This window comes from Salvia hispanica, chromosome 4, assembly GCF_029641045.1.
Source record: "Salvia hispanica isolate PSC_SH4W2 chromosome 4, Shi_PSC_v1, whole genome shotgun sequence".
NCBI lineage: Eukaryota > Viridiplantae > Streptophyta > Magnoliopsida > Lamiales > Lamiaceae > Salvia > Salvia hispanica.
Window position 1 is genome coordinate 6,378,223 of NC_142695.1, and position 27,492 is coordinate 6,405,714.

Below are 27,492 nucleotides of genomic sequence, written 5' to 3' on the forward strand. Positions count from 1 at the left end.
TTGATTAACAAAATATTTGAAATCTCAAAATTCAATTCGAATCAAATGGAAATTTAAAGTTCGATTTGAATTTTCATAAAAAATTGAATTTTCGGATTGTATGAGATATTTTATACCAAAGTAATCTTAGAGCACTCCCAATGGGGGTGGCGAAAATCCGGCGATAAATCGCCGATCATCGCCGGATTATCGCCGGCCGTTGTGGTGAAAACGGCGATAATTCGGCAATGAAGTTACCGTTTTTACGCCAACCGGCGTTTTATCGCCGGATTATCGCCGAGCGATCGCCGGCCATTGTGGGCGACGCTCGGCGATAATCCGGCGATTTTTAAATTTTTTTTTTTTTTTTCGGCCAACGGCTATTTTTAAATCCCACCCCTATAAATATTTCCTCCACTTCCTCCATTCATCACCCACAATCTTCATTCTCTCCATTTTCAATCTCTTCTCCCAATCTTCAATCTTCATCAAATTATGAGCTTTTGGAAGAAAAATTCCCGCTCGGGTAAGGGTAAGGGTAAGGGGAAAGAGTCGAGTTCACAAATTCCCAACATGGATGAAGCAAACGAGCAGTGGATGCACTCGTTGTTGGCGATGGGTTCTCCTCCCGGCCAACTTCCATACGCGGGTCCGTCTCCTTTGCAGACTCCTCCGGCGCGGAGACTTTCTCCGTACTTCAACTATGCCGGCAGAATGCCCTCTCCAGCCGACGATATGTATCGGCCCCAGTTCGACACCCCCGGATCAACCCCAGGCGACCAAGAACCTCAGGCCGCGACACTGAGCGCGGAGGACTTCGAGGTGGAAGAAACGCCCACCGAGCCGCCTGCGACTGATACGGGTTCCGATGAGAGGCCGAAGCGGGTAAGGACTACTTACACACTTCAAGAGTCCGAGCTGATAGCCACCTGCTGGGCGGACACGTCACAGAACGCGGAGCGCAGCAACTACCAGACTGAGATCATATTCTGGGAGCGGGTTGCCGCGAAGTACAGGAGCCACAAGACTGCCTCAATGAAGGACCATGGCAGCGAGGCGATCCGTCGGCATTGGGAGCGCCTCATGAGGGACTGCGGCCACTTCAACGGTATTTATTCTAACTTGTTGGCGGACATGCCCAGTGGCCAGAACGAGCATATGGTCCGAGATGAGGCCATGCAGAGGTATTGTGGCAAGTACTTGTCGAAGGGGTTCAAGTATTGGAACATCTACGATAAGCTGAAGGATCTCCCAAAATTCCGGACGGGAATGCACGCCGCGCTGCACGGGAAATCGGTGCGCTCGCGCCTTAGCGTTTCGGAGAGCGAGGGGAGCGTGGCCCACATCGACTTGAGTGGGGATGGTCCGCACGAGCGCCCGGAGGGAGCGAAGAAGGCGAAGGGGAGGCGGAAGGGGAAGGGCACAACGTCGGAAGTCGGTTCGGAATCCCACATCGACTTAGAAAAAGCCACTTATTCGAGCAATGTCGCCAATCTGACGCAGATGTACACGCTGTACTTCACCGGCGGCGGGACCCCTGAAGAAAAGGCGGCCCTCTGGAAATGCATCCAAGGCCTGCAGATTAGGATGGGCCTCGAGCCCGACGCCCCTCCGGCCCCTCCGTCTTAGTTTTTTTTTTTTTTTAAATCTTTGTTTATTTGCGGTTTTTATTTGTAGTTTTTTTTTTCTCGTTGTATTATATTTTCCAATGATTAATACAACGATGAATTGTTCATTATTAGTCTATTTATTAAATACATTTGTAGGGAAAATTAAATAATATAAAAAATAATGATATAAAAATGAGATGTTGAGTTAGGGAGAAATAAGGGAGAAACCAATGTAGCAGTTGGCTAAAAACTGGGGATAAAATGTGATGCTGATGTGGCGCTGATGTGGCAGGAGTTAGGGAGAAATAAGGGAGAAATAAGGGAGTGCCATTGGGAGTGCTCTTAAATACCACTACTATGATATACATGTAATCCAAACTCCAATATTTAGCTTAAAAATGCCCCAAGGCCAAAATGAGTTGGCTCATGGTTTCCATTTTTTATTAATAAATTATATGCTAGTGCTAAATCATTCTTCCATGGTTTATATTTTTTATTAATATAATAATCGCTAGTCTCAACAATTAGCATTATTAATTAAGTCACGCTTTATTAACGAAAATCATGTTAAGTAGAAAATTGAATAATGCAGTAGAATATGAATAAATAAATGAAAATTTGTTTAACGTGGTTTTAGTATAAACCAATAATTGATACTAGTTGCTATTATCAAAATTATCCAACCAAATTAATATAAATCACCAAATATTAGTAGAGTTTGATACACAATTAAACATCTCAACAAACCGAAAGAAGCATGAAAAGGCAAAAGGAATGAAAGAGAAGTTTGTATTATAATTTGCAGAAAAAATGAAAAATTAGAAGAGAGAAAACGATAAAACAGAAGAAGGAGAAGAAGAAAGAGGAGTGCGAGTGGGTAGATTTGATGGCGGCGATGATCAAGAAAGCGTCGAAGGATCTCATCGAGGAGGCTCGGAGATGGGCTGCCAAGAAACAGAACGGCGTCAGCCTCCGTTACATGACGGAATTCGGCTCCCGCCCCACGCCCCGCAATCTCCTCATTTCTGCTCAATTCCTCCACAAGGAGCTCCCAATTCGCATCGCCCGCCGCGCCGTCGAGCTCGAGTCCCTCCCCTACGGCCTCTCCCTCAAACCCGCCGTTTTGAAGGTTGCTTTCCCTAAATTCAATCCGAATTTTGATCATTCTTCTCATACCTTTTTATTATTGATAAATTTTGATCTGGCATGGCACAATTTGTTTTGGTATGTTTGAAATCTGAAGTAATTGTGAGGCTAATTGGAGTTTGCTGTTTTGTAATTGTGGAGGGAGGAATACTAATTATATAGCTGTATTGCCCCAATCTTCAGCGGCTTTGACTTAAAAATTGTTTTTTTTTCTTCTTTACTTTGCTAAAGGAAAAAGGAAAAGGGGTGCTGACCTTTTTTTTTAATAGTAATTGCTATTAGAGGAAAACTTGGACGACAATCTTCGATCAGAAGGTGTCAGTGAGATTCTCGACATCAATACTTTATTATCTGTATTACGTTTGCTATATATCCCATTCTTTTTGCTAGAGAAGACAGCCTTCAAGCTAGTGTTTTCTTTATCAACTACTGTTTGAAAGTTTTGACCTGGTGTAGTAATGTTGGTTGTTAGTTTAATGAGATCAAAGCATCGTAAGTTGACTTTAATCCGTAGACTTCTATGACATTTAATCTTCAACATACCACCGGCGGCCTAGTTAATCCGAAAAAAATTATCTGGCTAATATAGAAAATGTCGAGAAATCGATTACTATGAATCATGTTACCAAAAACTGATATTGAGAATGCGATATGTGTGCAGTGAGTGATTGTGTTTTTAGTCATTTGCTGGTGTATATTATCAGAATTAATTATAACAGTTGCCCTTTCTAGCTACGGACACAGGCAGTGTTGTTCTTAGGTCGTCTATCTTTGTCACTGGTGACTGTGTCCAAGTTTACTTTAAGTCTGAGTCTGAGTTTGTTGTTTTATGTGAGATTGCATTATTTGTGTATGTTATAAGGTTGGAAAATTCCTAGTTCATTTGTGGGATATCGATTTCCTAGTTGCACTTTTTTAAAAAGTTCCATTATGATATATGAATGTTTATTTATCCCAACTTCCTATTCTAGGTAAGAGATTGGTATTTGGAGTCCTTCCGTGATGTTAGATCCATTCCGGAAATAAAGGATAACAACGATGAATTGGATTTCACACAAATGATTAAGATGGTTAAAGTCAGACACAACAATGTGGTTCCTATGATGGCTTTGGGAGTGCAACAGTTGAAAAAAGATCTGAATCGTAAAATTGGTGAAGAGGGTCTGGATGAAATCCATCAATTTCTGGATCGGTTTTATATGTCTAGAATTGGAATCCGCATGCTTATTGGTTAGCCCCACTTCCTCTGTTGGCTTGTTTTGTTTTTATTGGTGCATCCACCCTTATGATCATGATACTGATTTTTGGCATTGGAAGAAACCTGAGCTAAACCTTTTTCTTATTCCATTAAAAATGTTATGGGTAAATCAGGGCAGCATGTCGCCTTGCATGATCCGGATCCACCTCCTGATTGTGTTGGATATATACATACAAAAATGTCCCCAGTTGAGGTTGCAAGAAATGCTAGTGAGGATGCCCGTTCCATTTGCTTGCGAGAATATGGCAGTGCCCCAGATATTAACATTTATGGAGACCCTAAGTTCACATTTCCGTCAGTATTTTACCTTTTCACTTTCTATATATTTAACACCAAAGGCTGCATTGCATTCTTTCATCATCTGTGTTTCGTTCTTATGGGATGTGCAGTGCCTGAACTTTTAGATGTCTGCTCTTGGATTTCGACCCTTTATTTACTGTTTCAAAATCTGTTTCTGTGGCAGTTACGTTCCCACTCACTTGCATCTGATGGTTTTTGAGTTGGTAAAGAATTCCTTGCGTGCTGTTCAAGAACAATATATGGACTCAGACAAGGTTGCACCTCCTGTAAGAATAATAGTTGCTGATGGATTGGAGGACGTAACAATTAAGGCAGGCTCAGTCTTGATACCTTCCTGTTACAGGGTTGAGACCTACATACCATTCGCTATGCTTATATTTTGTTTGATCATCTTATGCCTATAGGTATCGGATGAAGGAGGTGGTATAGCCAGAAGCGGTCTCTCAAAGATTTTCACATATCTATATAGTACTGCAAAAAATCCTCTAGATGAGTCAGACGTTGACCCTGACACAGCAACAACTATGGCAGGTTATGGTTACGGTCTTCCTATAAGCCGTTTGTATGCCAGGTACTTTGGAGGGGATCTGCAAATTATCTCCATGGAAGGATATGGTAAACATTTTCCACTTATGCGTCCCAATGTCAATTTGTATTGGATTTGATCTGAAATTGTATGATCCGGCTTTACAGGGACTGATGCTTACCTCCATCTGTCGCGGTTGGGAGATTCTCAAGAACCCCTTCCATGATGAGTTGATGTGGCTTAAAACCATTCTTGAGAATGATATGTAGATACACAAGATGAGTATTCTTCTTGTATGTGGTATTTGTTGTTATTTTTTAGTGTAATAAAACATATGTGGGTTGGGGCTTTGAAGAAACTGTAGCCTCTATGCTCTCAACAAAAAGCCTAATTCAGGCCAAATCTTTGGTTGGCTCCTCTGAATAGAATGGAGATATATGTATGTGTGTAAATATCTGCACCAGAATAAAATTTACTGCAAATGACTTATAAATAAGTTTGCAAATGATTAGTACTCCAAATGAATGTCAAGAGCTGCTAATTTTTCATTGGTTAAAAAGAATACATATTCCATTTCAATCATTACCTTGCTAATTTTCATTGGTTAATTTATAAAGGATATACATGTCCATTTCAATCATTAATTGTAAAGTGTATTTGAGGATCAGTACCTTGCTAACTTTTCATTGGTTATAATGGATATACATGTTCCAATTCAATCATATATATAGTGAACTGTATTTGAGACTTCGTGAAGTTTGGTTTTATAACAAGATATAGTGAGAGACCGAGTATAAATTAAAATCAATTTTAGTTAAAAGTAAATTACGAATATTGAATTTTATGTTATTTTATGATAAATAGTTCACTGATTATACTTTTGAACCATACGGTGAATATGAACAATGTCAAAATTAAACTCAAATTACTTTAACCAAAGTGTATAATATGTCATGATCACATAGGGTGTCTTTGGTGGCGCCCCTCCCACTCGCCCCTCCACTAGCCCTACCCATGCCACGTCAGCACTAGCCCTTCTCATTCCACTGCCACATCTAGGCCTGTCAAAATGGATATCGGATATTGGATACCCGATATCCAAACCCGACAAAATCGGGTAATTGGATACCCGAAACCCGATTTTTCGGGTTTCGGGTCGGGATCGGGTAGTGAAAATTTGGATTATCGGGTATCGGGTAACCCGATACCCGATCGGGTATACCCGAATTATCCGATTTGTTTTTTAAAATTAATAAATTATGGTTTTATTCTAATTAAATGTAATTATCTTTCTTAATTATAGTACATTTTAGAAAATTATTAGCGTAGGTCCCAAAATTCATAATGCCTCCCTCTCCTTCCCCTCTCCTGCTCTTCTCTCTCGCCTACACCTCCCTCCGCCGCCGCCGCCCGCCGCCGTGTCGTCTCCTCTCCCAGCGCCGCGTGCTCTCCTCCCGGTCGCCGCCCTCCGTTTCTTCTGCCATCCGCGACTGCCAAAGCCATGGAAGACGCCGGAATAGTAGGATCCCGCCACTGCCTCTTTGGCTCTTATTGACAGTGTATTAAATCCTCAGGTCAAAGCCTTAATTCTAAAACACACTAAAAATGGTGTATTGATTCTAAAAACACAAGAAAATTGGATCTTCATTCTAAATCAGAAGAAAAATGGTGTCTGGATTCTGAACACTAAAGAAAAAGGTGTCTTGATTTTGTATAGTTTAATTTCTTATACATATATTTAATATCCAACTAACAGTAAAAATAATAGTATGTATATGGAAGAGGGTGAGGATTCAACTTTGTATTAAATTTGCCAATCGGGATAAATAAGAATATTAAATAAATTCCTAAAGTTTGTAACTAATTTTTTTTAAAAATCAAAATCACAATCGGGACTGGATACCCGATTTTTTGGGACTGGATACCCGAGTCGGGTATCCGGGTATCCGAAATCAAATTCGGATCGGGTATCGGGTATTGATTTTTGAGAATTTCGGGATCGGGTACCCGAAAATTTCGGATCGGGTATCCACGGGTACCCGATTTGACAGGCCTAGCCACATCACTAGTCCTTCCCACTGCACTAGCCCTTCCCACTAGCCCTTCCACTCGCCTTTTCCACAATTAAATTAATTCACAATTAAAATTTAAATTCATGGAATTAAAATTCGACACGAATACGAACGGAAAATACGAAAATTAAATAATTAAAAAAAATTACATAATTTAAAAAAAAACATAGTTTAAAAAGTAGAATTACATAATACCCTCGGCTCTCACTCCTCGTCCTCGTCCCCGTCGCCCGTGCCGCTGGCACCTCTGACGTCCCCGCCCCCGATCTCGACGCCATCATCATCAATGGGTGGCATCCTTAAATCGCGCCGACATCGGTCGACCATCTCCTTGCACAGCCTTCTCAAGACTGGATCGTGCGTGTTATACCACTTCAAAGTGATCTACATCAGGGTCTTCGTTTGCTGCGCGCGGGCGAGGCTGTCGTCCTCTTCTCCTCCTGGGACCTCCGATTCGACCTCGTAGGACCCGCTGCCGCTGCCGCTTCCCCTCGCCATCCGCTGCGCAGCCTGTTGCCCCATCGGGCGACGACGACGACGAGAGTCTGTTCGTGGTAGCGGGGCCACTTCCTCGGCTTCGGGGAGCTCGTGCGAACCAGCACTGCTGCTGTACTCACCAGAAGAGTTGATCTTCGTCCGCTTCCAGCCCGATTCGACACCAATCGCAAACTTTTGCGATTCCTTGACCACGAGAAAGGCCTCCCACTGGTCAAACTCTTTGATCCCCAACTCTTTGCTGGGGTACTGGGAGAAGGTTTGTCTCCGCACATCATCCCCAGACATGCTGCTGCTTACCATGTGCATGTTGTTTTGGTAGAGGGCGGCAAAACGACTGAGCTTAGGCCTCAACCGAAGCCACTGTTTCCGGCATTGCTCGGGGATGCGAGGCTTCGCCCCAGGCGGTTTGATGGCGCAGTAGGCGGCACTGATGCGATGCCACATTCGGTCAACATACTGGGCGCGGCATTTTCTCACACGGTCCAGATCGTCATCCTCTCAGTCTCATCCTCACCCTCCTCCTCCTTTGCCCCCGTGTGTGAGGAAGAGCTCGGGACTTTGCCCTTGCCCCTACCCCCGCTCCTGGCCTTGGTCTTGCCTTTGCTCCTGCCCCTTGCAGGCCCTGCCTCCTGGGGAGTCTCACGGATCGGCGATAGCCCCAGATCCTTAAAAGAGAAAGTCTCGATGCCGGCGTACTGAGTCTCCGGAACAGAAGAAGGGGAGTCATCGGCCAACAAATCTATATATGGCCGATAGACAGATTCCCTAGGCGTCCTCGGGCTCCTGTGCTGCATCGACCCACTTACCGACATATTTGGCGGCGTACCGCCCATCCCCACGGCCCCGGGCATCATCCCTCCCACCCCCACCATATTTGGCGGCATACCGCCCATCCCTGTTGCCCCTGGCATAGTCCCACCCATCCCCGCCATATTTGGCGGCATACCGCCCATCCCCGCAGTCCCACCCATCCCCGACATATTTGCCGGCATACCCGCTGCCCCTGGCATCATCTGACCCATTTGACTCATCCAAGTGTACATATTGTAGAACATTTGGGGAGTCATCGCCGGCATACCGCCCATCCCCGCCATCTGGGGATTCATCCCCGCAAAATTTCCCTCCGATCCGATGGGAATAGAGGGTGTGTTCCCTCCGCTCGTGGTGGGGAGTTTCTATTGTACTCCATTGTAGTAGAAATAAAATTTAGAGAGAGAGAAACTTGTCAACACAAGTGGTGTGAATGAAATGAAGTTGGGGGAGCCCTATTTATAGAGTTTATTTAAAAAAAAAAAAAAAATTAAAATGTCGGACGTCCGACCTTCGCCCAGTGGCGGACGTCCGGTCGGACGTCGACGGGAGGGGCGAGGCCATCGCAGGGGCACACGGGACGGGCGTGGGCGGCCGTCCCGCCCACTATGGCGCCCGTCAGGTCGCCCGTCCGCGACGGGCGAGTGGGAAGGGCGACGGTGGAGACACCCATAGAAAATACTATAACCATGAGCACATATGGTTGGAAGGACCATTGTGTATGTTGGAGCCATTCGTTTATCACAGGTTGTTTCCTAATGTTTCGTGATGCATCAACACCAGAGAGTGAACAAACGAAGATTCACGTAGTAATAGTAACCCAAACCATAGGTTTACCAAAAATCGCACCACAAAAGGTTCTCATTGGTTGAAGGATCCGGTTCTATGGAACCAACATCCCTAGATGACTACTTCAGCAGCTCAGCTGCATACCTTGCTTCATGGCAGTTACAATCGTACATTAGGATGTTCGAATGTCTGCTTGTTCGGCTTGAACCTGTCTTACGAGTTGCATTGTCTGATGGTAGAGGTTAATGTCCAGTCCATCAACATTTCGTCCAACTCGAGCCTTCAAAATTCCCTGAGAAAGATAAATCATCTATACAGTCAAGCAACATGTGTAGTGCTGCTGTCTTCACATCCACCACCAACGTATAAATTCAAATTCCATACAATAACACCAACTAGTACAACGAACAAGTGGATGATCATAGACTCAGAGGCTAAGAAAGTTTTCGCGTGAATGGAATTGAGCCACCTTACCTCATTATTTGGCTCAATCTGCAGTTCCCCGATGAACTGGTAGAGAGAACCTGGGCGCAGATTAAGGGCCAGGTACTGTGTGTCAACCTTTAAGCTAGCATCTCCATCAACGATTATAGCCACTGCCGTCTCCAAATCATACTCTTGCATCCTAGAAATGCTCAGAATGATGTCATTCTTCCCCAATTTTGTTCGGCATGGAACATGCGTTATTAGAGACAAAATCATGATCGGAACAAAGACCTCTTCATTCATGATCTGATCGTACAAAAAATCAATTCTAGTTTCTACAAGATAAAAGCGCTAGACTTAAGCTACTATCTCCATCAACAATCACATATACTAATGAAAGATTTGATCTTCACAATTATTTTTCACATGCTTGAGAAATATGCACAAACAGAGATATATAGAGCTATTGGCTAAACGAACTGCCAAAGACGTACCAACGAAGCCCTCTTCATTCACGGTTGAATCATACAAATATCCAATAGAGTATTAACTTAAACAAGATAGGAAGCTAGCTGTGGAAGTTCTTGATACAGGCTGCATTTTATACATACAAAATAAGGCAAAAAAATCACCAAACAGTTCCAATTAGCTATCGTATCATATATATATATATATATATATATCGCTCTTCAAATCTTGAATAGTAAAACAACTAAAAAACTCTCCAAAGCTTAGTTTTGCAACAAAGTCTCTCACATGCAGGGGAGGTGTTCGATAAATTGCTCAATCATACTATTGAAAAATGCAGCAGAAAGGAATCTCATAAATCTCTAATATTATCAATCAAGAATGCGTCTTTTACTTAGAAGACATTTTAGAATTCCAAACTTAGAAGCCCTACATAAACAATTACTATCAAAATAAGCAGAGATTTCGAAAATATAATCAAACCACACCCAATAACAGAAAGTAAGCTTGGTCGAATACTTACTTCCCAATAACCCTAAATGAGGCTCCTTGCTTGAAATTTGCGGAAGACGGGTTCAATTCTTGTAAACGAACCAATGCACCAGCACTAATTGTAGACGCATCCATGTTCAATCGGTTCTGCAACAGAAGTGAGGCGGGAAATAAGGTGTGGCCTTTGGGCCTTTTCCAGTCAAATACGTATAAATTTATAAAAATTAAATCTTCTATACATATGCAAAGTTATGCTATGTATTGTACATTATTTGATACTATGCGTACCAAAATTGTGTGCGAATAAGGTGATATGTGTGGTGTGAATTCAACCGATCCATCAAACTTGTGTTTCTTTTTTTAACTTAATTCTCGTTGATTCCATGATTGTTGGAATTTTTTTTAGATTGGTACTTCAAAATTTGAACCTATAAAACAAAAAAGTTTGTCTTGACAGTAGTACAAAAATCACGGAGAAAAAATACAGAATAAATGTATTCAATTTTCGTGTACATTTCCTTAAAGAAAATTACATTTTATCTACAAATAAAAAACCAGAAAATTACAAATAAGTTATTTATGAATATAAGTAGCATATGGGCTCTAAAAACGTGTTAATGACATTATCTCATACTTGATTTCCTTCCGTCCGCGAATAGGAGTCATATTTTTCTATTTCAGTCCGTCCGCAAATAGGAGCCCCGGTTCACTTTTACCATAAATGGTAGTAATAGGATTCCACATTCCATTATATAATTCATTTCACTCACATTTCATTTAAAACTAATATATATAAGTGAGACTTATATTTCACCGATTCCACCAAGAAATGAAATTTCACTCATACTTATTTGTTTCCTTATTGGGCACTTACGCTTAAAAAATTTGTAGATATATTGGAGTCGACAGTTATGGGTCCGTGACTATGATGTTGACTGTTGAAGAACAAAATAAGCTTGAGAGGGAAATTGGAAGTAAAAGTAGGGTATATTATACTGAAAGCGAGTATTAAGGATCAAAGTTTTATCAGATTCTGAGGGTTGAAAGTTGGCTATATATATAATTCAAATTTTGGTATGTGATATTCTAGAAAATAAGACAAACTGAACCAAACAAAACACAGATTTACAAAGTACAATCCAATTGCAGATTCATATATTATTGCAGATTCATATTATAGTGGTAGTAGATCATCCTATCATTCTATAACATCAATGTAATTCCAATGTGGTTGAAATATGATCAAGGCTTGCACACATCAAAACCATGCATGTCTTTCAAGAAAATGGGCACCGGTTGACTTATTTGGATCGTGGTAACAATATTTTCTGAATAAATTTTAGGGGGATCGATATCTACTAAAATTATGCCCCCTTAATGTAAAATGTTTAAATTAATTAGTAGTAGTAATAGTAGTAGTACTAAATTAAGTATGTAGGTACTAGAATTACACACCTCCACATTTCTAACTATTCGCAGCGCCACTAATAATTTGCAATCATATACATCTATATAGAGAGACTTTGATGGATCGATTTCACAGTAAAATTCCAACATGAATTGGCGCAAGTTGATATTCACATGCGCGGTTGCAGCCTTCCTGCAGCATGACCACCTCGCCGCGGCCGCCGAAGGCGAAGGCGGCAGCATCGACGCGGGCGCAGTGCTGGGGACAGTCCCGGTGGAGAAAATCTGCTCCTTCACCAGCAACGCGGAGTCGTGCAGCGCCGCCCTGACCCCCGTGGCGAGCAACAAATCCGCGGGGCTGACGGACTACCTCATGGCGGCGATCAAGGTGGCCAAGCAGGAGGTGGAGCTGGCGAAGACGCGGCCGGCCGAGATCGGGAAGTCGGCCACCAAGCCGCAGGAGAAGATGGCGGTGGACGACTGCAAGGAGCTCCTCCAGTTCGCGGTGGAGGAGCTGCAGGACTCCATGGCCGCGGTCGGGGAGAGCACGGTCCACACCATCCACGAGAGGGAGGCCGAGCTCAAGAACTGGCTCAGCGCCGTGCTTTCCTACCACGAGACGTGTAAAGACGGGTTCGAGACGCCCGAGCTCAAGGACGGGATTTCCAACGGGCTCTTGAATGCCACCGAGCTCACGGATAATGCGCTCTCGATTGTTGCCTCAATATCGAACATTACCAAGTCGTTGGACGGGAAGAGCCTGCCCGATGCCGCCAAGACGCTGCTGGACGGGTTCCCCACGTGGATGAAGTCCGGGGACCGGAAGCTTCTCGCCATGGGAGGGGAGCCCGAGCCCAACGCCGTGGTGGCGCAGGACGGGAGCGGACAGTTTAAGACCATTCAGGCAGCGCTTAACGCGTATCCTAAAGGCGGCGTTAAGGGAAGGTAATATATACGCCAAATATCTCGAGTTCGAGTCTTTTAAATTTTCTATATACTACCCCCGTCCCACGATAAATTTCACATTTTGCCATTTTGGTCCGTCCCAAAAAAAAGTCACATTTCATTTTTACTATAAATGTTAAGCAGAACCCACGTTCCACCAACCAATTCTACTCACAATTTATTATAAAACTAATATATATGTATAAGTGGTAATCATAATCCACTAACTTATTCAATCCACTTTTCTTTATATTTCTTAAAACCCGTGCACACACTAAATATGATACTAAATATGACACTTAATGTGGGACGGAGGTAGTATTTATTAGTAATATAATTAGGGCATGCATGCAACTTATATAAACTTAAAGTTTGTATTAGGAGTGAAAAATTTATATGTATATGTGGTCATAGGTATGTGATATATGTGAAGGCAGGAGTGTACGACGAGTATATCACTGTCACAAAAGATCAAATCAATATCTACATGTACGGAGATGGCCCGAGGAAATCGATCGTGACCGGAAAGAAGTGCTTCACCGACGGCGTCTCGACCTTCCAGACCGCCTCGTTCAGTGCGATCGGCGACGGCTTCATCTGCAAGTCGATGGGATTCCGCAACACGGCCGGGGCGGAGGGGCACCAGGCCGTGGCACTACGCGTGCAATCCGACATGGCGGCCTTCTACAACTGCCGAATGGATGGGTATCAAGACACACTATACGTGCAGACGCATCGCCAGTTCTACCGCAACTGCCTCGTCTCGGGCACGGTGGACTTCATCTTCGGGGACTCGGCCACCATCCTGCAGAATTGCCTCATCATAGTGAGGAAGCCGATGGACAAGCAGAAGAACACGATTACTGCCCAAGGGAGGATCAAGAAGAACGAGCCGACGGGGCTTGTGATCCAGAACTGTAAGATCGTCCCGGAGAAGAAGCTGGAGCCGGTCAAGATGCAGATCCCGACCTATCTAGGGAGGCCGTGGAAGGAGAACTCGATGACCTTGGTGATGGAGTCTTGGTTGGCTGATTTCATTCAACCGGAAGGGTGGCTGCCGTGGGCTGGCACCTTCGCTCTTGACACATTGTTTTACCGGGAGTATAACAACCGTGGGCCAGGGAGCCCCACAGATAAGAGGGTGAACTGGAAGGGCTACGCCGTGATGACTAATAAGGACGAAGCTCAGAGGTACACCGTTGGACCCTTCCTACAAGGAGACCAGTGGTTGCCAGCCACCACCGTCCCCTTCTCCGTCGGCCTTGCTTACTAGATGTTCATTGTATAGTCATAGGAAGCAGAGGAGGATGAATCCTAGTTCCCTGTCATCCCACATGTATTCAAATAATGCACTGTATTTATATTTTTTCCATCAATAAATAAACGATTTCATACTGTACAATGAAAACAATTTGAAAACTCTGGCTAGAACTAATTCAAGATTCAAAATAAGGGAAAAGCCGGGCAATAAATTTTACATAAAAAACAAATGGGGATTAAAACTGTAAACAAACTTCTCTAATTTTGGCATAAACCTTGTGTATTTATTAGAGAAACATGAAACAAGACAATCAAGGATTGAGTTCTAATACAGCTATCACAACCCTCGGATCTCATATTTTAACCTCGTATCCTTAAACCAAATACAATTCATAAAACCACCATTTCAAAACAGCCCTTCTGATTGGAATTTGCTCTAATGCCTCAAACTGAAATTAAAAAAATAGCGTTCAGCCCTCAATCTGCTGCCATGAAGGGGTCTATATCACCATGATCAGCTACTATAGGTTCCAATTGTGATGGATCCTCATCTTCTGGTGCAAAATAAGTAGGAAATGGAAGCAAAGTGACGTCTGGCTTCTTGTACACAGCATCTTTTATGAATACAAAATTTCCTGTTGCGCCTGGGACCTGAAAAGTAGGACAATTATTCAAGATAGTTTGAAAGGAAAAGATGAAAATAGCAAAACAAGCTATAACTTATCAGCTGCTTCTAACATTGGGTGCGGACGGAAAAGAAAGAAAGCAAGTACCTGGCCTCTCACCCACATCAGGTTCCTTGCCGGGTCAATTTTGTAAACCCAAACGTTTTTAACTGTTCTCTGTTCAACACCCATGTGACCAGGCATCTTCTTTCCCTTGAAAACCTGTAAGCAAAGATATAGCAAACTTACAATATGCAAAAACCAACATATCCATCTGCTGATTTTACATGGACAGTCCTTAAAACAGCTTACACAAACAGAGCCATGTGAAAGTATAAAACCGCATCTATGGATTCTCAAAGCCTAAGACGAATAATCTCCTTATTGTAATGGATACTCAACTTTTACAATCGGGCTATGCCAATAAAACATGATATATAGGCACTAATATTGTAGTATATACTAGTAATATATACCTTTCTTTGGCCACCACTTTTTAAAAAAGACCTAAGTTTGCTGGTCACCACATATATACATATACTTCCAACAGTACATATGCAACTAGATCAGTTATTAAAAAAGACAATCAACAAGAAAAATGTTGCAAACAGCTCGCAAGTGATCAACTAGTGCATCAATGTTACCAAAAGATCAGCTTGAACCTTTTAAAACATGTCCCTTGCTAAAAAAAACTCCAACACATTTCGTCTAGAGAGAACCCCATGCATGAAAAGAATGCAAGCCAGTCCATAAAAATAAGGAACAATGCATAAAGGAACACCAAACATGCCAAATTACTGAGTGCAAGTCTGCAACTGTGAACTATAAGCATTAAGCAGTTCTCCAATTCCCAACAACCTAAAGCATTATCAAATCCTCAACAATCTCTTTCCCTTTTTTTCTAAACATCTCTGTATATTGCACGTCTACCAACGATAGGTATCAACTTCAAATCCATTAAAGACAGTTTTCTACTTTCTTACAGTTCGGTAATAGTATCTCGAATGTATGATGCAACAAAGCGGCATCCCAGCGAATTGTTGTGATTTTGATCCATTGATAGAAAGAGTAAGATGTTCAAATACGATCTAAAAGGTCAGTATAATAACGTAATGAAAGGGATTAAGGAGCAGCAGTATGCTGCTAAAATCTGACATTTCACAAGGCTACAAGCGTAACATTTCATAACTGACAATCCATACCTTTCCTGGCGCATCCCTTTGACCAGTAGAGCCGATACTTCGATGTGACAATGATGCACCATGTGATGCAGGCATACCTTTAAATCCCCACCTTTTCATGCCACCCTATAGACAGAACAATAATTTAATGTTGTTCAGGCCATGGAGAAAGGTTATTTTTCAAAAGACTGACATGCATTTCTCAACATATTTTACTTAAGCAAACTAGGGCAAAGACAAGGAAAAAACTGAACTTCAAGACAGATTCCAGTTCATGACAAGTATTCAAGTAATGTTTCTTTTCAGTAGAGATGCTACAAGTTAATAAGTTTATACAGATAGTTGAGCACAATACAGAAGTCTACTGTCAACCATGAAATCACCTCTTAAGTTTCTAATAATATTCTATCAATCAAATGAAACAAACTGCAGAGAGGAAGTACTTGAATGAAGCAGAAAGCGGTTATAGATGTAAAAAGAATTCACTGTCACCTGAAACCCCTTCCCTTTTGTAATTCCGGTTACATCAACATATTGCCCTGGAACAAAATGGCGGACATCTAGTGTTGTTCCGACAGGAAGAAGAGCATCCTCAGTCACTGGAAACTCCCTGAGCTTCCTTTTCATGGGCACACCTTGAGCTCTAAAATGACCTACTTCAGGCTTTCTCAAATGCTTCTCCTTTTTTTGTCCACATCCAATCTAGCTACCACCATACGACTAAATGTTAAACCAATTGAGGGGTTGAAATCACATAAGAAAAAAAAAAACTTTCCAAGAGACTACAAAATAAATTAAACAAATTCCGAATGATCATATCTGCACATTCCACATCATAAGAGTTCCCACACACTAAGCGAGGATCGAGCCCCGAAAGAGAAGTTCCAAACATCAATTTTATCAACTTAGCACTCACTCAGGAATTGGAACTGCAAAACCACTCTGCTGTTGTTCAAAATAGAAATAATTTAAATGCCAACATTTGTTCTTGTGTACCAACCATCAATAGGAAGAATTGATTTTTCTCTTCATTTACACAAACAATCAGTTAAATTAAACAATTTATCGAACTCAGCACCTCATGATCTACAATTTTCTCTAAACAGAAGTTCCAAACCTCAATTTGACCAGATTAAGCACCGCAAGAAAACAAACTATTCAGGCTGATGTTCAAGACCGAAATAGTGTGTAAACCCTAAATCCTATGCCCTAAGGCCGAGAAACAGGAAATTATTGTGTTGAACAAAGAAAAGGGAAATGCTAGTGCAAAAATGAACCTGAAGCGCACAAAAGCCTTCGGTTTCGGGGAGTTTGACTTGGGAGACGATGTTGTCATCCATCCAGAGAATGGTGATGGGAACCCTGGTGCCCCACTTGTCCCAGAGCGCCGTCATTCCACATTTGACGGCGATGGTGCCAGTGCGCCGGGAATCGGGAGTCATGACGCCGGGTTTGGGTTCGATGATTCGGGATGTGGTGGTCTCGAATTCTGGCTCGGCGGTGAAGCTCCGCAGCTGGGCAAATGAAAGGGATCTAAGAGAGGGACCGGCGGAGAGGAGGTGCCTGACACGAGAAACGAGGCCTCTCGACGCGGCCGCCATTGTCGATTGGATTGATTGATTGATTGATTTGTTATTGTGGAGATTGGGGATTCTGGGGTTTAAGCTCCGGCGGTGTCATGAGAGAGAGACAGAGTCGGGATTTCACTGAGATGGTGTGTAGGGTTTTAGTGCTCACGGGTTATATTCCTCTACTTCGCCCACTATCATTCTATTCGTGAAGTCGCCTCTTTATTTATTTATCTTTTTATCAAAATATAGAACAAAGTTTTTTATCATTCTCACAATTTTTAAAAATAGTATAGTAATCAATACTCTCCTTTTATTTAGACTTAGGCTCCATTTGGTATACAGAATTGGAATTGGAATTGGAATTGGAATTGGAATTTTATGAAATTAAATTGGAAGGTTCAATTCCAAATCCTATGTTTGGTAAAATGAGAATTGATATGAAATTGAATTGACATGTTTGATAAATATACACACTTCACACATTTCACACACTACACACATTTCACATACTACACACATTTCACACACTTCACACACTACAAACACTTCACATACTACACACACTACACACAATACACATATTTTACACACTATACACACTTCACATATTTTACAAACTAAATACTAATACCGAAATGATAAAAAGAGAGAGGGAGAAGATGAAACTTGATGAATCAGAATTACCCTAGAATTGAAAGTGGATGGACTGAAAAACTGTGCTGGCTTCAAATATATAAGGACCAAAATTTCCAAGAAAAAACTTTGGAATTGGTCATGGAGTTTGCACCTTTTATACCAAATTAATTATATCATTTTATCATTTTCTTTCATACTTTATCTATATTTCTTTTCATTTTATTTTTTATTTTATCAATTTTCCCTTAAAATTGTATTGTCCATATTTTTTGGTATTAAATTTACAATAAAATGTGTGTTGAATGAATATGTAAAATATAATGATCACCTAATTAAAACAATAAAAATAAAATAAATATTTTTAATAGTGGACCGATTAATGAAATACTATATGGAACATTTAACTTTGTATGGAGAAAGTACGTATGATGTCAATCAAAGTTAGCCATTGCATTGTTTTTTTGTGGGTAGAATGAACTCATTTTGACCCATTGTCGGACAAAAGACTGACTAAGAAAAAGAAAAGGGAAGGAGGGAGTAATAATTTCCCATATCCTGTCCTCTCACATTTAATATTGAATGAGCATTTGTTGAAGGAAAGTTTCGAAGGATAATATTGCTTATAACATGTTCATTATTTACATGTCATATGCCAAAATTGTTGGCTTACTTATTTTTATCTATCTTTCCCTAATTTCTTAAGGATATGCCAACGGGAAAATGTTAAAATGACAATACTATTTTGAGTGACACTGTACCACTAATTATGACCATTAGATATAGGAATTGTATGATATACAAACGGCCACATGACATCATAAACATATACAAAAAGTATGGAATTAGGCGTGGAGGGGTAATAAAGGTATGCCACTAAACGGTTTTTATTCTTCCCTAAATTCAAGCAATTAATGTGATAGATAAGGTAAATTATTATTCATATATTATTATGGCACGTTTGTTTTGTACAAAATATAGTTATTTTCTTATAATGTATTACTCCCTCCGTCCCATATAATTTTACCCACTTTGACCCGGCACGGGTTTTAAGAAATCTAATGGAAAGTGAATTGAAAAAGTTGGTGGGATGTGGGTCCTACTTTCAAAATATTAGTTTTATAATAAAATGTGAGTAGGAATGAGTTAGTGGAATATGAGATCCACTACCAAAAATGGTAAAAGTGAAGTGTGTAAAATTATGTGGGACGACCCAAAATGGAATACTGAGTAAAATTATGTGGGACGAAGGGAGTATATGATTTTCTTAATTATTATTTTTCGTTGCTTAATTTTTTTATATGCAGCATATTGTTTTCTTTATATAATATTATTGTAGTATTATTTTATTGGTGGAGTTTATATTTAGTGATTTACTGTAATTTATTGATTGGCTGTTTGTATTACCAATTTCATATGTTAGAGTGCTTGATTAAATATATTATATTGCTTGTTTATGAGTATGAAGTTGCGTATCAGTGTTTAGTGATTCCTTATTTGTCATTATTTTGCTAAAAATAATAATAGAAGCTATATTTCATGCCTTTATATATTTTATTGCTTATTAGTAATAGATATCGATTTGTGCTTGTTGTGGTGTAAATTTAACAATGACTTTGCATCACATTTTGCTTGATTACCATAGTGCATATCGATTTGTGATAGATTTCAGGTAATATTCGCAATTGATTTTGAAACTACAATTTCGCTTGGTTACATTTGATGAATTGCTTGTGTGTGCATTAACATTTGCTTATAATAATAATAATTGATCCCTTATGTGTGATTAATGTTCTAAATCTCAATGTGCTGAATGACAAACATAACTCGATATCTACAGTCATCTTCTCCAGGATCTTTGTTTGCCTTCCTTTTTCTAACCATCGTAATAAGCGTGCGTGTTGTGTTGAATGACCAAAATTATTAGTCTATTGGCTCGTTCTCAAGTTTGACAAGAAACAAGCATATATGTATATATGTAGTAAGCAGATATACGATAGAACACAAGCAATTGAACCAACAAGCATATATATTGAATCACATAAGCATTTTTCATACTAGTGGCAAGCAATCTGAAATCCTTTTTGTAACCATTTTAATTAGCTGAGTCCTATGTTTAACGACCAAAACTATTAGACTAAAAGCTCAGTCTTAAGTATGTCAAGCAACAAGCAAATATGCAGTAAGTATATGCACAATAACAACATAGGTAATTGAAGTAGCAAGCAAATATATTGTAACACACAAGCGTTTTTCGAACTTGTGTCAAGCAATTCGAGATAATTTTTTTAACTATTCTAATAAGCAAGTCTCGTGTTCAATAACTAAAATTATTACATTGTTGGCTTATTATCGAGTATTCCAAGCATCAAAAAATGTGTAGAAAGCAGATATATACTAAAACACAAGCAATTTTAGTGGCAAGCAGATATATGGTCACACAAAAGTATTTATCCAACTTGTAACAAGCAATTTGAATTTATTCAAAATTGAACCCAAACAAAATCAAAACTCGAAATCAATATAGTAACTGATAGAAATACCAAAGCAAACAATTGCATACACAACAATTACACTCATCAACAATGTCAAATCAAAAGAATTACCCAATCTGTCGCACCGGAGCAGGAATCAAGAATGTCGGAGGAGCTATGAATAGCAGCTATGAGATTGTTCTTCGCATATAGAAACATGTCAACCCTCAAAATTGAGACGCACACCTTGACCTGAAATCAGGCTAGAACCAATTAACTTCTTCGTATGCGCAATCAATTATGTCGTTTCCTTCTAATTTTCTATAATCATGATTTGCGATATAATACATGCACGACGATGTTGGTGATAAGGCTAATTTCATGCATCGGTTTTGTGGTGAAAAATCACCTTTTTACTGGGTCTAACACAAGTTTTAAGCCAAGTGTGTGAAGGAATCCGCCAGGTCCAGGAAGAACTGAAGGCAGTGGACCAGCGAAGGAAAAAGGCGAAGAGTGAGCAGAATTAAGAAGAAAATGGCTAGACGAAGGGAGTCCAAAGCTGAGGGCAAAGAAGACTATTCATACACGAAAGCCCTGCTGGACCCACTTCCACGCCTATATAAAAAGGTGCATGCAACAACAGAAGAGATACAATTTTTAGCTCTCAGCTCACACACACACTCACACACTTGGGAGAAATGGGAATTCAGGGGTATGAAGTGGTCAGTTCCTGGTCCTCGATGGTTTCGCGTGTGAAATTGGAGTGTATCCAACTGATCAGGAAGAGATTCTCGACCCAGCTGAGTCGTTAATACGACGACCGAGACCTGACTTCAAACAAATTTCCTCAACCCACTTCTACTGATTAGTATAGCGGAGGTAAGGGTCGAATCCCACGAGGATGGACACGTTTAGATAACTGTGGTGACTTTCCTGGGTGTTTGGTTAGCTACCACGCTTGGGTTGAGATTTTACCTAGACAGGAAATAAGGAAGTACTCTACTGACTAGTAGGCGGAAAAATAACAGACGTATGGGAGTGTTCGTGAAAGTAGGGGACAAGGTGTATCAGAGACATACGGAAAGTAGACAGTTACTGAAAGAGGAAAGTTAGAAAACAAAGTGTATCTGATGGCTGGGGGCTTTCTGACAAGTCTGGATAGTACCTCTGAAAAGTAGGGAACAAAAGTAAAAAGTAACTTAAAAGTAAAAGTGGTTCAAACTAAAGTTGATTTTGACGTTTTCTTCTTCACCAAGTATTGACAGAATTCAGATAAACACAAACACCATAACTAAACTTCAGATTCATGAATTCAAACTTAAGATCCATCGATTAAAATGCTTAAACTTGAATTAAACGGTAAACTGCAACTTTACTTCTACTGGCTGACATGCAAGGTGATCATCACGGCGCAGAAAAGAAATTCATGCACGAAAATTTGACTAACTTAGCTACAACTTCAAATCAACAACTCCCGAATAAAAAACACTTAGAAATTGAAAGCAATAACTAAATCTAACTTCCCTAGGCAGAATGAAACAAACTCAAACCAAAGTGACATGCGAAATAGAAACTTCATAATGTAAAAGCTGGAAATTAACAAGGTACTTCAAAAAGGCAACAACGATGAGTGTTTGCAGAATAACTAGCGATGAAAACAAGTAAACTTTAACTAAGAAAGCGATTAAGATTGTTTGTGCCACTCCGGACGATGATACTACTATACTACTGCGACAACTGGCTGGAAAGGCGAACTGATGACTTCTCCGGCAGACTCTTGGACGTTAAGTGACCATGGCTGTGGTGAGGAACGAGAGGTAAGATAATGCTGAAGGATGGATCTTCTAGAGAGAATTCTACTAAGTGTGATTGTCAAACTCCGAACCGAACTCCTTCTCTCTCTCCAAATGGCTTCTTTTATAGGGAGGCTTGCCCTTGCTTTTAGGGTAGACTTCTCCCGCACTTTGACCTTTTTGCCCTTGTAAAATAATCATCCCAGCTATCCTCCTTCTCCATCTCGAGCCTTTTCTCTGGCATGCATTCTGGTCAGTATCGCACCCTTCTAGTGCCCTTTCCACTTGCGTCACACGAATCGCCACCTACTGACTTGGATCCTTCAATCCTGCACACTTAAGCAACTGTTTTGCAGATAATACATGTATTTCACGACATACTGACCAGTAACCAAGGCTTAGAATACGACTTATCAAACTGCTCACACTTACCACATGCTTGTCCTCAAGCGTGAAGACAAACAAAAAGAAATAAGTCGAATTCGAGCCTGGTTACTCCCCCTGACCGACTCTACCTAGCTAGACTCAAGACTCTGATGCAAAAGAAAAGAAAACACTAATGACACAAACACATACACATATAGTTAACTTAAACACACAGAACAGGCTATATTTTCAACCACCCTTCCCCTCGAGATCAGGTGCAATCCGGCCTTAGGCAGCCTTGAACTTCCGCCGCCCCCCTTTTCTTCCCCAGCCAGTATATCTGCTTGTCAAGATCACCCAATCCTAGGCCAAACACTGGGTTCACTCAGTCACTCATTCCTCACAGGGGATGCTAGGACTGTTTTCTCTCAATGCTAAACCACAGATGTTTCGGACTCAGATCTCACATGCAGCTCCCGAAGGTCTTTTAAGGCTTGTAATGGGGCTAGTGGCTTGTAGCGTTTGGGGTAGTTGTCCCTAAGGCTCTAGGTTCAAAAACTAACTATTTACTTTGATGAGGGAGAACTGTGTGCATTCGGGCTTCTGGCTAGGGCTTCTTCTTCGGCCGGACAATTTCTGACATTGGCTTCCAACTGGTCAGTAGCTTCTTCGTGGCTTCGCCACCCTTATTCCTTCTTCTCCTTTCTCTTTTGTGGTCAAGTATCTGCGACCATTTTCTTCAATTTTTCTTTCTGTGGCTTCGCCACCCTTATTCCTTCTTCTATTTTTTTGGATCTGGAAACTTCAGATCGATTTTCTGCTTCTTTCTTTGCTTTTCTCTTCTTCAGCTGGTTCCTTTTTGTATGTCCTCCTGGTCAGTTACCTCCTTGCCTCATGCCTTGCACGCACACAGTTCCAGTGGCTGATGGTTTATTTCGGGGTAGAAATCAGGCTAGAAAGTGGGGTTCTAAGGGTAGGTTTTTTTTTCTTTTTCTCTCTCTTTTTTTAAATTTTTATGGGGGGGGGGGTTTCCTACTGCCTTTAGGGTTTGCTACACGCGGTCACCTTGCCCTAGACATCATGTGGTAGCCTCTCTTTTTTTTTTTCCAGTATTTAGTGGAAAGTGGTTCCACCTTAGGCCTTTAACTCACCTTTTAAGAGGGCTTTCGTGTCTGACCTAAGGGTTGGGTTTTTCCTTCATACTCGCATCATCTATACTGACTAGGGGTTACTGGAGGGGGTGGTTTCCGTTTTCCGACATGTCTTATCTCTCTCAATTCCCCTCACCGTCAGTTCGAGGCAGTTGAGTTTTAAGCCCATTCATAAAACATAGCACATAATTCCTAGACCTAAACAAACCTAAAAAACTAACATGTACTGACTCAAATAACACATATATACATGTCATACTGGCCATTTGCTCCCCCCTCTCACTTCACAAGTGTCTGCCTCAGATACGGGCTGTGAAGTGAAAAGTGGGAATGGCTAGTATGGCGGACACACACTTATAACAAACACATATTATATCTAAGACTTCTCACACTTAGACTATGCAATAGGCTAAGTGGGAGAGTTTCAGATATAAACATAGATGTACAAAATAAAAAAAAAATTTACAAACATGATATATAACATATAAACTCCTCACACTTAGACTACGCAGTAGGCTAAGTGTGAGGTAACATGCTCACGACTAAACACAAAGGAAAACATAATAACATATGCACCAAAGAAAAATATAATAACATAATAAAAGAAACACTAAAAAAAATTAAAAAGAAAAACTAACTGGTCAGTTCGGGTGGTTCGATCAGATGTTCCTCCTGCTCCTTCTTGGGGCAGGGTTCTGTGCAGGTGGGTCCGTTGGTTCTTCCTCAGCAGGTCCGGTTTGGTTGTCGTCATCCTTCTCTTGCTCATCATCTTCCTCTTCCTCAGGTCCGGTGGTTCCAGCATCTTGTCCTCCATGTCCGCTTGGTCCAGCTTCATTGCTTGCTTTTCCTCTTGCCAACTCCTTTAGTACGCTCTCCATCAGTGCTGTCAGTTTCGCCATCTCCGCCCGCGATTGTCTATTCTCCTCAGCCAGCTCAGTCACTGCCCGCTCTAGATTCTCTTGCCTCAGCCTCTGCGCTTGGTCGATCGGGGCAGCTTGCACCTCCTGGCCTTGTTGTGCCCTTCCCCCAGGGGCTTCTCCCATTGGGTAGAACTGGGGTACTCCTTCTCTATAATATACCAAGTTGGTGCGGACAAAGAAGGGTACATCAAATAGGCCAGGAGCGTCGACCATGTACATTGGAGACAGGTCCTCTGCCTCTGTTATGATGATGTTGTTGCGCACGAAAGCTCCTAGGATGTTGCAGAGGGACAAATTTCTGGCTGGGTAGGTGGCTATTAGATGGCATTGGTAGGCTGTCCAGAATCCCAAGTGTAGTTTTCTTCCACGCTTAGCACACCACACTAGGTACAATTCTGTCATGGACGTTCTGGCGGCTGAGTTACTCTGCCCCAGCAGGTTGTAGCCTAAGTAGAGCTGCACCAACCGTAGCATGGAATTGTTGAAGTGGGTGGATCTGGATTTTGTGGAGGCGAACTGGCCAGCATTGGGGTGGGTTAACTCCTCCCAGGCTTCCTGGGGCTCAAATTCTATATGACGCCTCGGTACCCCCCTCTCACGGCTTCTCCAGTCCGGCCCTATAGCCTCCTCCAGGCTACACATTCCCAATCTGACAGTCCACTCTATCAAACTCATCGACAGTTAATCTCACGGATATCTCTGGGTCCCTATTATCTAACAGCCACTCAAAGCCCAATGCCTCTATACTGGCCAGGAAAGAATCACGAACAGACAACTCATCCAAAGAGGGTATATGGAGTACCTTTCTGCATTTGACTTGTTTGCTACTGTCATCCTTGTCGTCAAATGCGTCCTGAAGCTTTTGGGTGTCGAAGTGCTTCATGTCCTCCATAAGCTCATCAGTGAGCGTTACCCTCCACCGCCGGTATACAATCCTCTCTACCGGAGGGTGGACTAGTTCAAAGTGGTTGTCTGGGAGCTGCTGCTCGTGATAGTCTTCTCCTTCCAGAGAGATATCACTCTCTGAGCCAGAATCCTCGCTGGAAGTGTAGTCTGTGTCGCTTGATCTCTCTTTCTCTTCTGGCTCTCTGATCACTATGCTTGCATTGGCAGTGCGCTTCTTCTTCTTTACTTGTTTCTTCTTGACAGGGGCTTTCCCCTTCCTCTTTCTTTCTTGAATGTACTTAGTCTCTTCGACATCCATTGTCTCTGCTTCCTCGTCGGCTTGTGTTGAAATGTCCTCCTGGGCGGTAGGCTCGGCCACCATGCGGGTACTAGTATCACTCCTTGCTGCCTCCTCCCGACCTATTGACTCTGATGCGAGGTCCAGACCCTCAGCCACCTTGTCAGTGTCCTCCTCCTGGTCAGTCGGCGTTGCTGATACTGTCCCTGTTGCCAATTGGGTGTCCTCCTGGCTAGCATTCGAGGGCTCCTCCCCAGGTTTTGTAGGAGTAGTCTTCTCGGCATCACTCGAAATCTCCACTGCATCTGCGGCGGTGTTTGCTCCTGCCTTGTTGGACGTCCACTTTCCTAAACATCTCTGTGACACTCTTTGGGGTTTCTGCCTTTCCGCCTTGGGGTCGTTTTTCAACACTAGCCTCCTCTTTACTGGTTTGGGTTTAGTCACCACTGAGGCTTCCTCTTGAGGTGTTTCTGGGTCTCGTCTCTCCTCTTCAAGTTGTTCGGCTCTTTTCGGTTGTTCGTCTGTCTTCTCCTCTACTGACTGGTGGGTGGATTTTCTGTGGTTATGGTTGGGGTAGAGTTTGATGTCGCCGGCACTCCTCCGGTTAAGCCAAATCCGGCTAGGGTTGCTGCCCAGTCTCTGTTGGGGTCCTGTTGGCTTAGAAACGCCGCCAATGCGTCTAAAGGAACCATCGCCGGAGTTTGTGTCGTCGGCGGTGGTTGTGCTTGTTGTGGGCTTGGCGGCCTTGATTCGGCTGCTGTCTGGGGTTCAGACGAGGCCCCGCCGGCGGTAGATGCTCTGTTGATGGTTGCTTTCTTCTTTGCCATGGCTGTGCCGGTGTGGTTTGCGGTAGTTTCTGTAGTGGGTGGTGGTTTTTCGGAGTTGGGGTGGTGGTTGTGAGAGAGAGAGTGCAGGTAAGGGTTTGTAAAGTGAAGGGGAGTAGGCGGTGGGGTGTTTTATAGAGGGGTGGGCAGTTGAGGGTTTTGACCGGTTGTAGGCGGTCGCTCGGTTGAGACGCTTCGTGTGGGAGGCGGTTGTGCTTGCTGACAGCCGATTGGACGTTGCTTGTCACGTCCTTGCCTCACGCGCCTCCCAGCCTCTGCACTCGCCTGCAAAGCTGCAACACGCCCAAAATTCAAACTTTACTCAACTCCCTCTTCTCAATTAGCTAGAAATAGAAAAAGTAGATAAATGGCTCTTTAATATAATTCAGAGTTTCACCCAAGTGGCATTCTCGTGGTCAGTACGAACTCCGAATTAATATTTAAGATCCGGAAAAAAAAATTTTTGTTGTTTTTCTTTCTTGACTTAAATTAAAATAACAATTATTTACAATATTTACATCCTTACTAAGGGTATTTGAAGTTTTACCCGGTCAGTAAGTACGATACTATGCTGCTGACCAAGTGAAACTTCAAACCCCTTTCCTACTGGTCATTTAGATGCTCTTAAAGTGTAGTGGAATTTCTTCCACTACACACACCTCTTCATTTTCCCTATATATTTTCAATCTATGTCCATTAACGACAAAAGGTTCGGAGTTAGGGATACTCCCTGAAATCTCGACCG

The 27,492-nt window shown here is 41.9% G+C and overlaps 4 protein-coding genes across 6 annotated transcripts; 2 read left to right on the forward strand and 2 right to left on the reverse strand.

Moving 5' to 3' along the window:
* Positions 1-2,336: 2,336 nt before the first annotated feature.
* On the forward strand, positions 2,337-5,271 carry LOC148927137 (pyruvate dehydrogenase (acetyl-transferring) kinase, mitochondrial-like). The gene is made up of 6 exons (XM_089069759.1): positions 2,337-2,718; positions 3,707-3,965; positions 4,107-4,287; positions 4,457-4,604; positions 4,698-4,908; positions 4,987-5,271. Exons 1-6 carry the CDS (start codon positions 2,476-2,478, stop codon positions 5,043-5,045), a joined length of 1,101 nt encoding a protein of 366 aa, XP_088925885.1. The 5' UTR covers positions 2,337-2,475; the 3' UTR covers positions 5,046-5,271.
* Positions 5,272-8,986: 3,715 nt separating this feature from the next.
* Positions 8,987-10,755, reverse strand: LOC148927138 (CST complex subunit TEN1-like). 3 transcript variants are annotated; one of them, XM_089057404.1, is made up of 4 exons: positions 10,663-10,755; positions 10,406-10,521; positions 9,463-9,613; positions 8,987-9,280 (listed from the first exon to the last, which is right to left on the reverse strand). In XM_089057404.1, exons 2-4 carry the CDS (start codon positions 10,507-10,509, stop codon positions 9,161-9,163), a joined length of 375 nt encoding a protein of 124 aa, XP_088913530.1. In that variant the 5' UTR covers positions 10,510-10,521; positions 10,663-10,755; the 3' UTR covers positions 8,987-9,160. The 3 variants fall into 3 exon arrangements, with proteins under 3 accessions (XP_088913530.1, XP_088913529.1, XP_088913531.1); XM_089057403.1 differs by lacking the exon at positions 10,663-10,755 and having other exon boundaries at positions 10,406-10,611; XM_089057405.1 differs by lacking the exon at positions 10,663-10,755 and having other exon boundaries at positions 9,463-9,720; positions 10,406-10,534.
* A 1,179-nt stretch (positions 10,756-11,934) lies between these two features.
* LOC148927139 (putative pectinesterase/pectinesterase inhibitor 13) lies at positions 11,935-14,143 on the forward strand. Its single transcript, XM_089057674.1, has 2 exons — positions 11,935-12,726; positions 13,141-14,143. Exons 1-2 carry the CDS (start codon positions 12,155-12,157, stop codon positions 13,997-13,999), a joined length of 1,431 nt encoding a protein of 476 aa, XP_088913800.1. The 5' UTR covers positions 11,935-12,154; the 3' UTR covers positions 14,000-14,143.
* Positions 14,144-14,222: 79 nt separating this feature from the next.
* On the reverse strand, positions 14,223-17,546 carry RPL3P (ribosomal protein L3 plastid). The gene is made up of 5 exons (XM_089057675.1): positions 17,110-17,546; positions 16,325-16,534; positions 15,854-15,958; positions 14,760-14,873; positions 14,223-14,637 (listed from the first exon to the last, which is right to left on the reverse strand). Exons 1-5 carry the CDS (start codon positions 17,431-17,433, stop codon positions 14,464-14,466), a joined length of 927 nt encoding a protein of 308 aa, XP_088913801.1. The 5' UTR covers positions 17,434-17,546; the 3' UTR covers positions 14,223-14,463.
* Between the last annotated feature and the right edge of the window lie 9,946 nt (positions 17,547-27,492).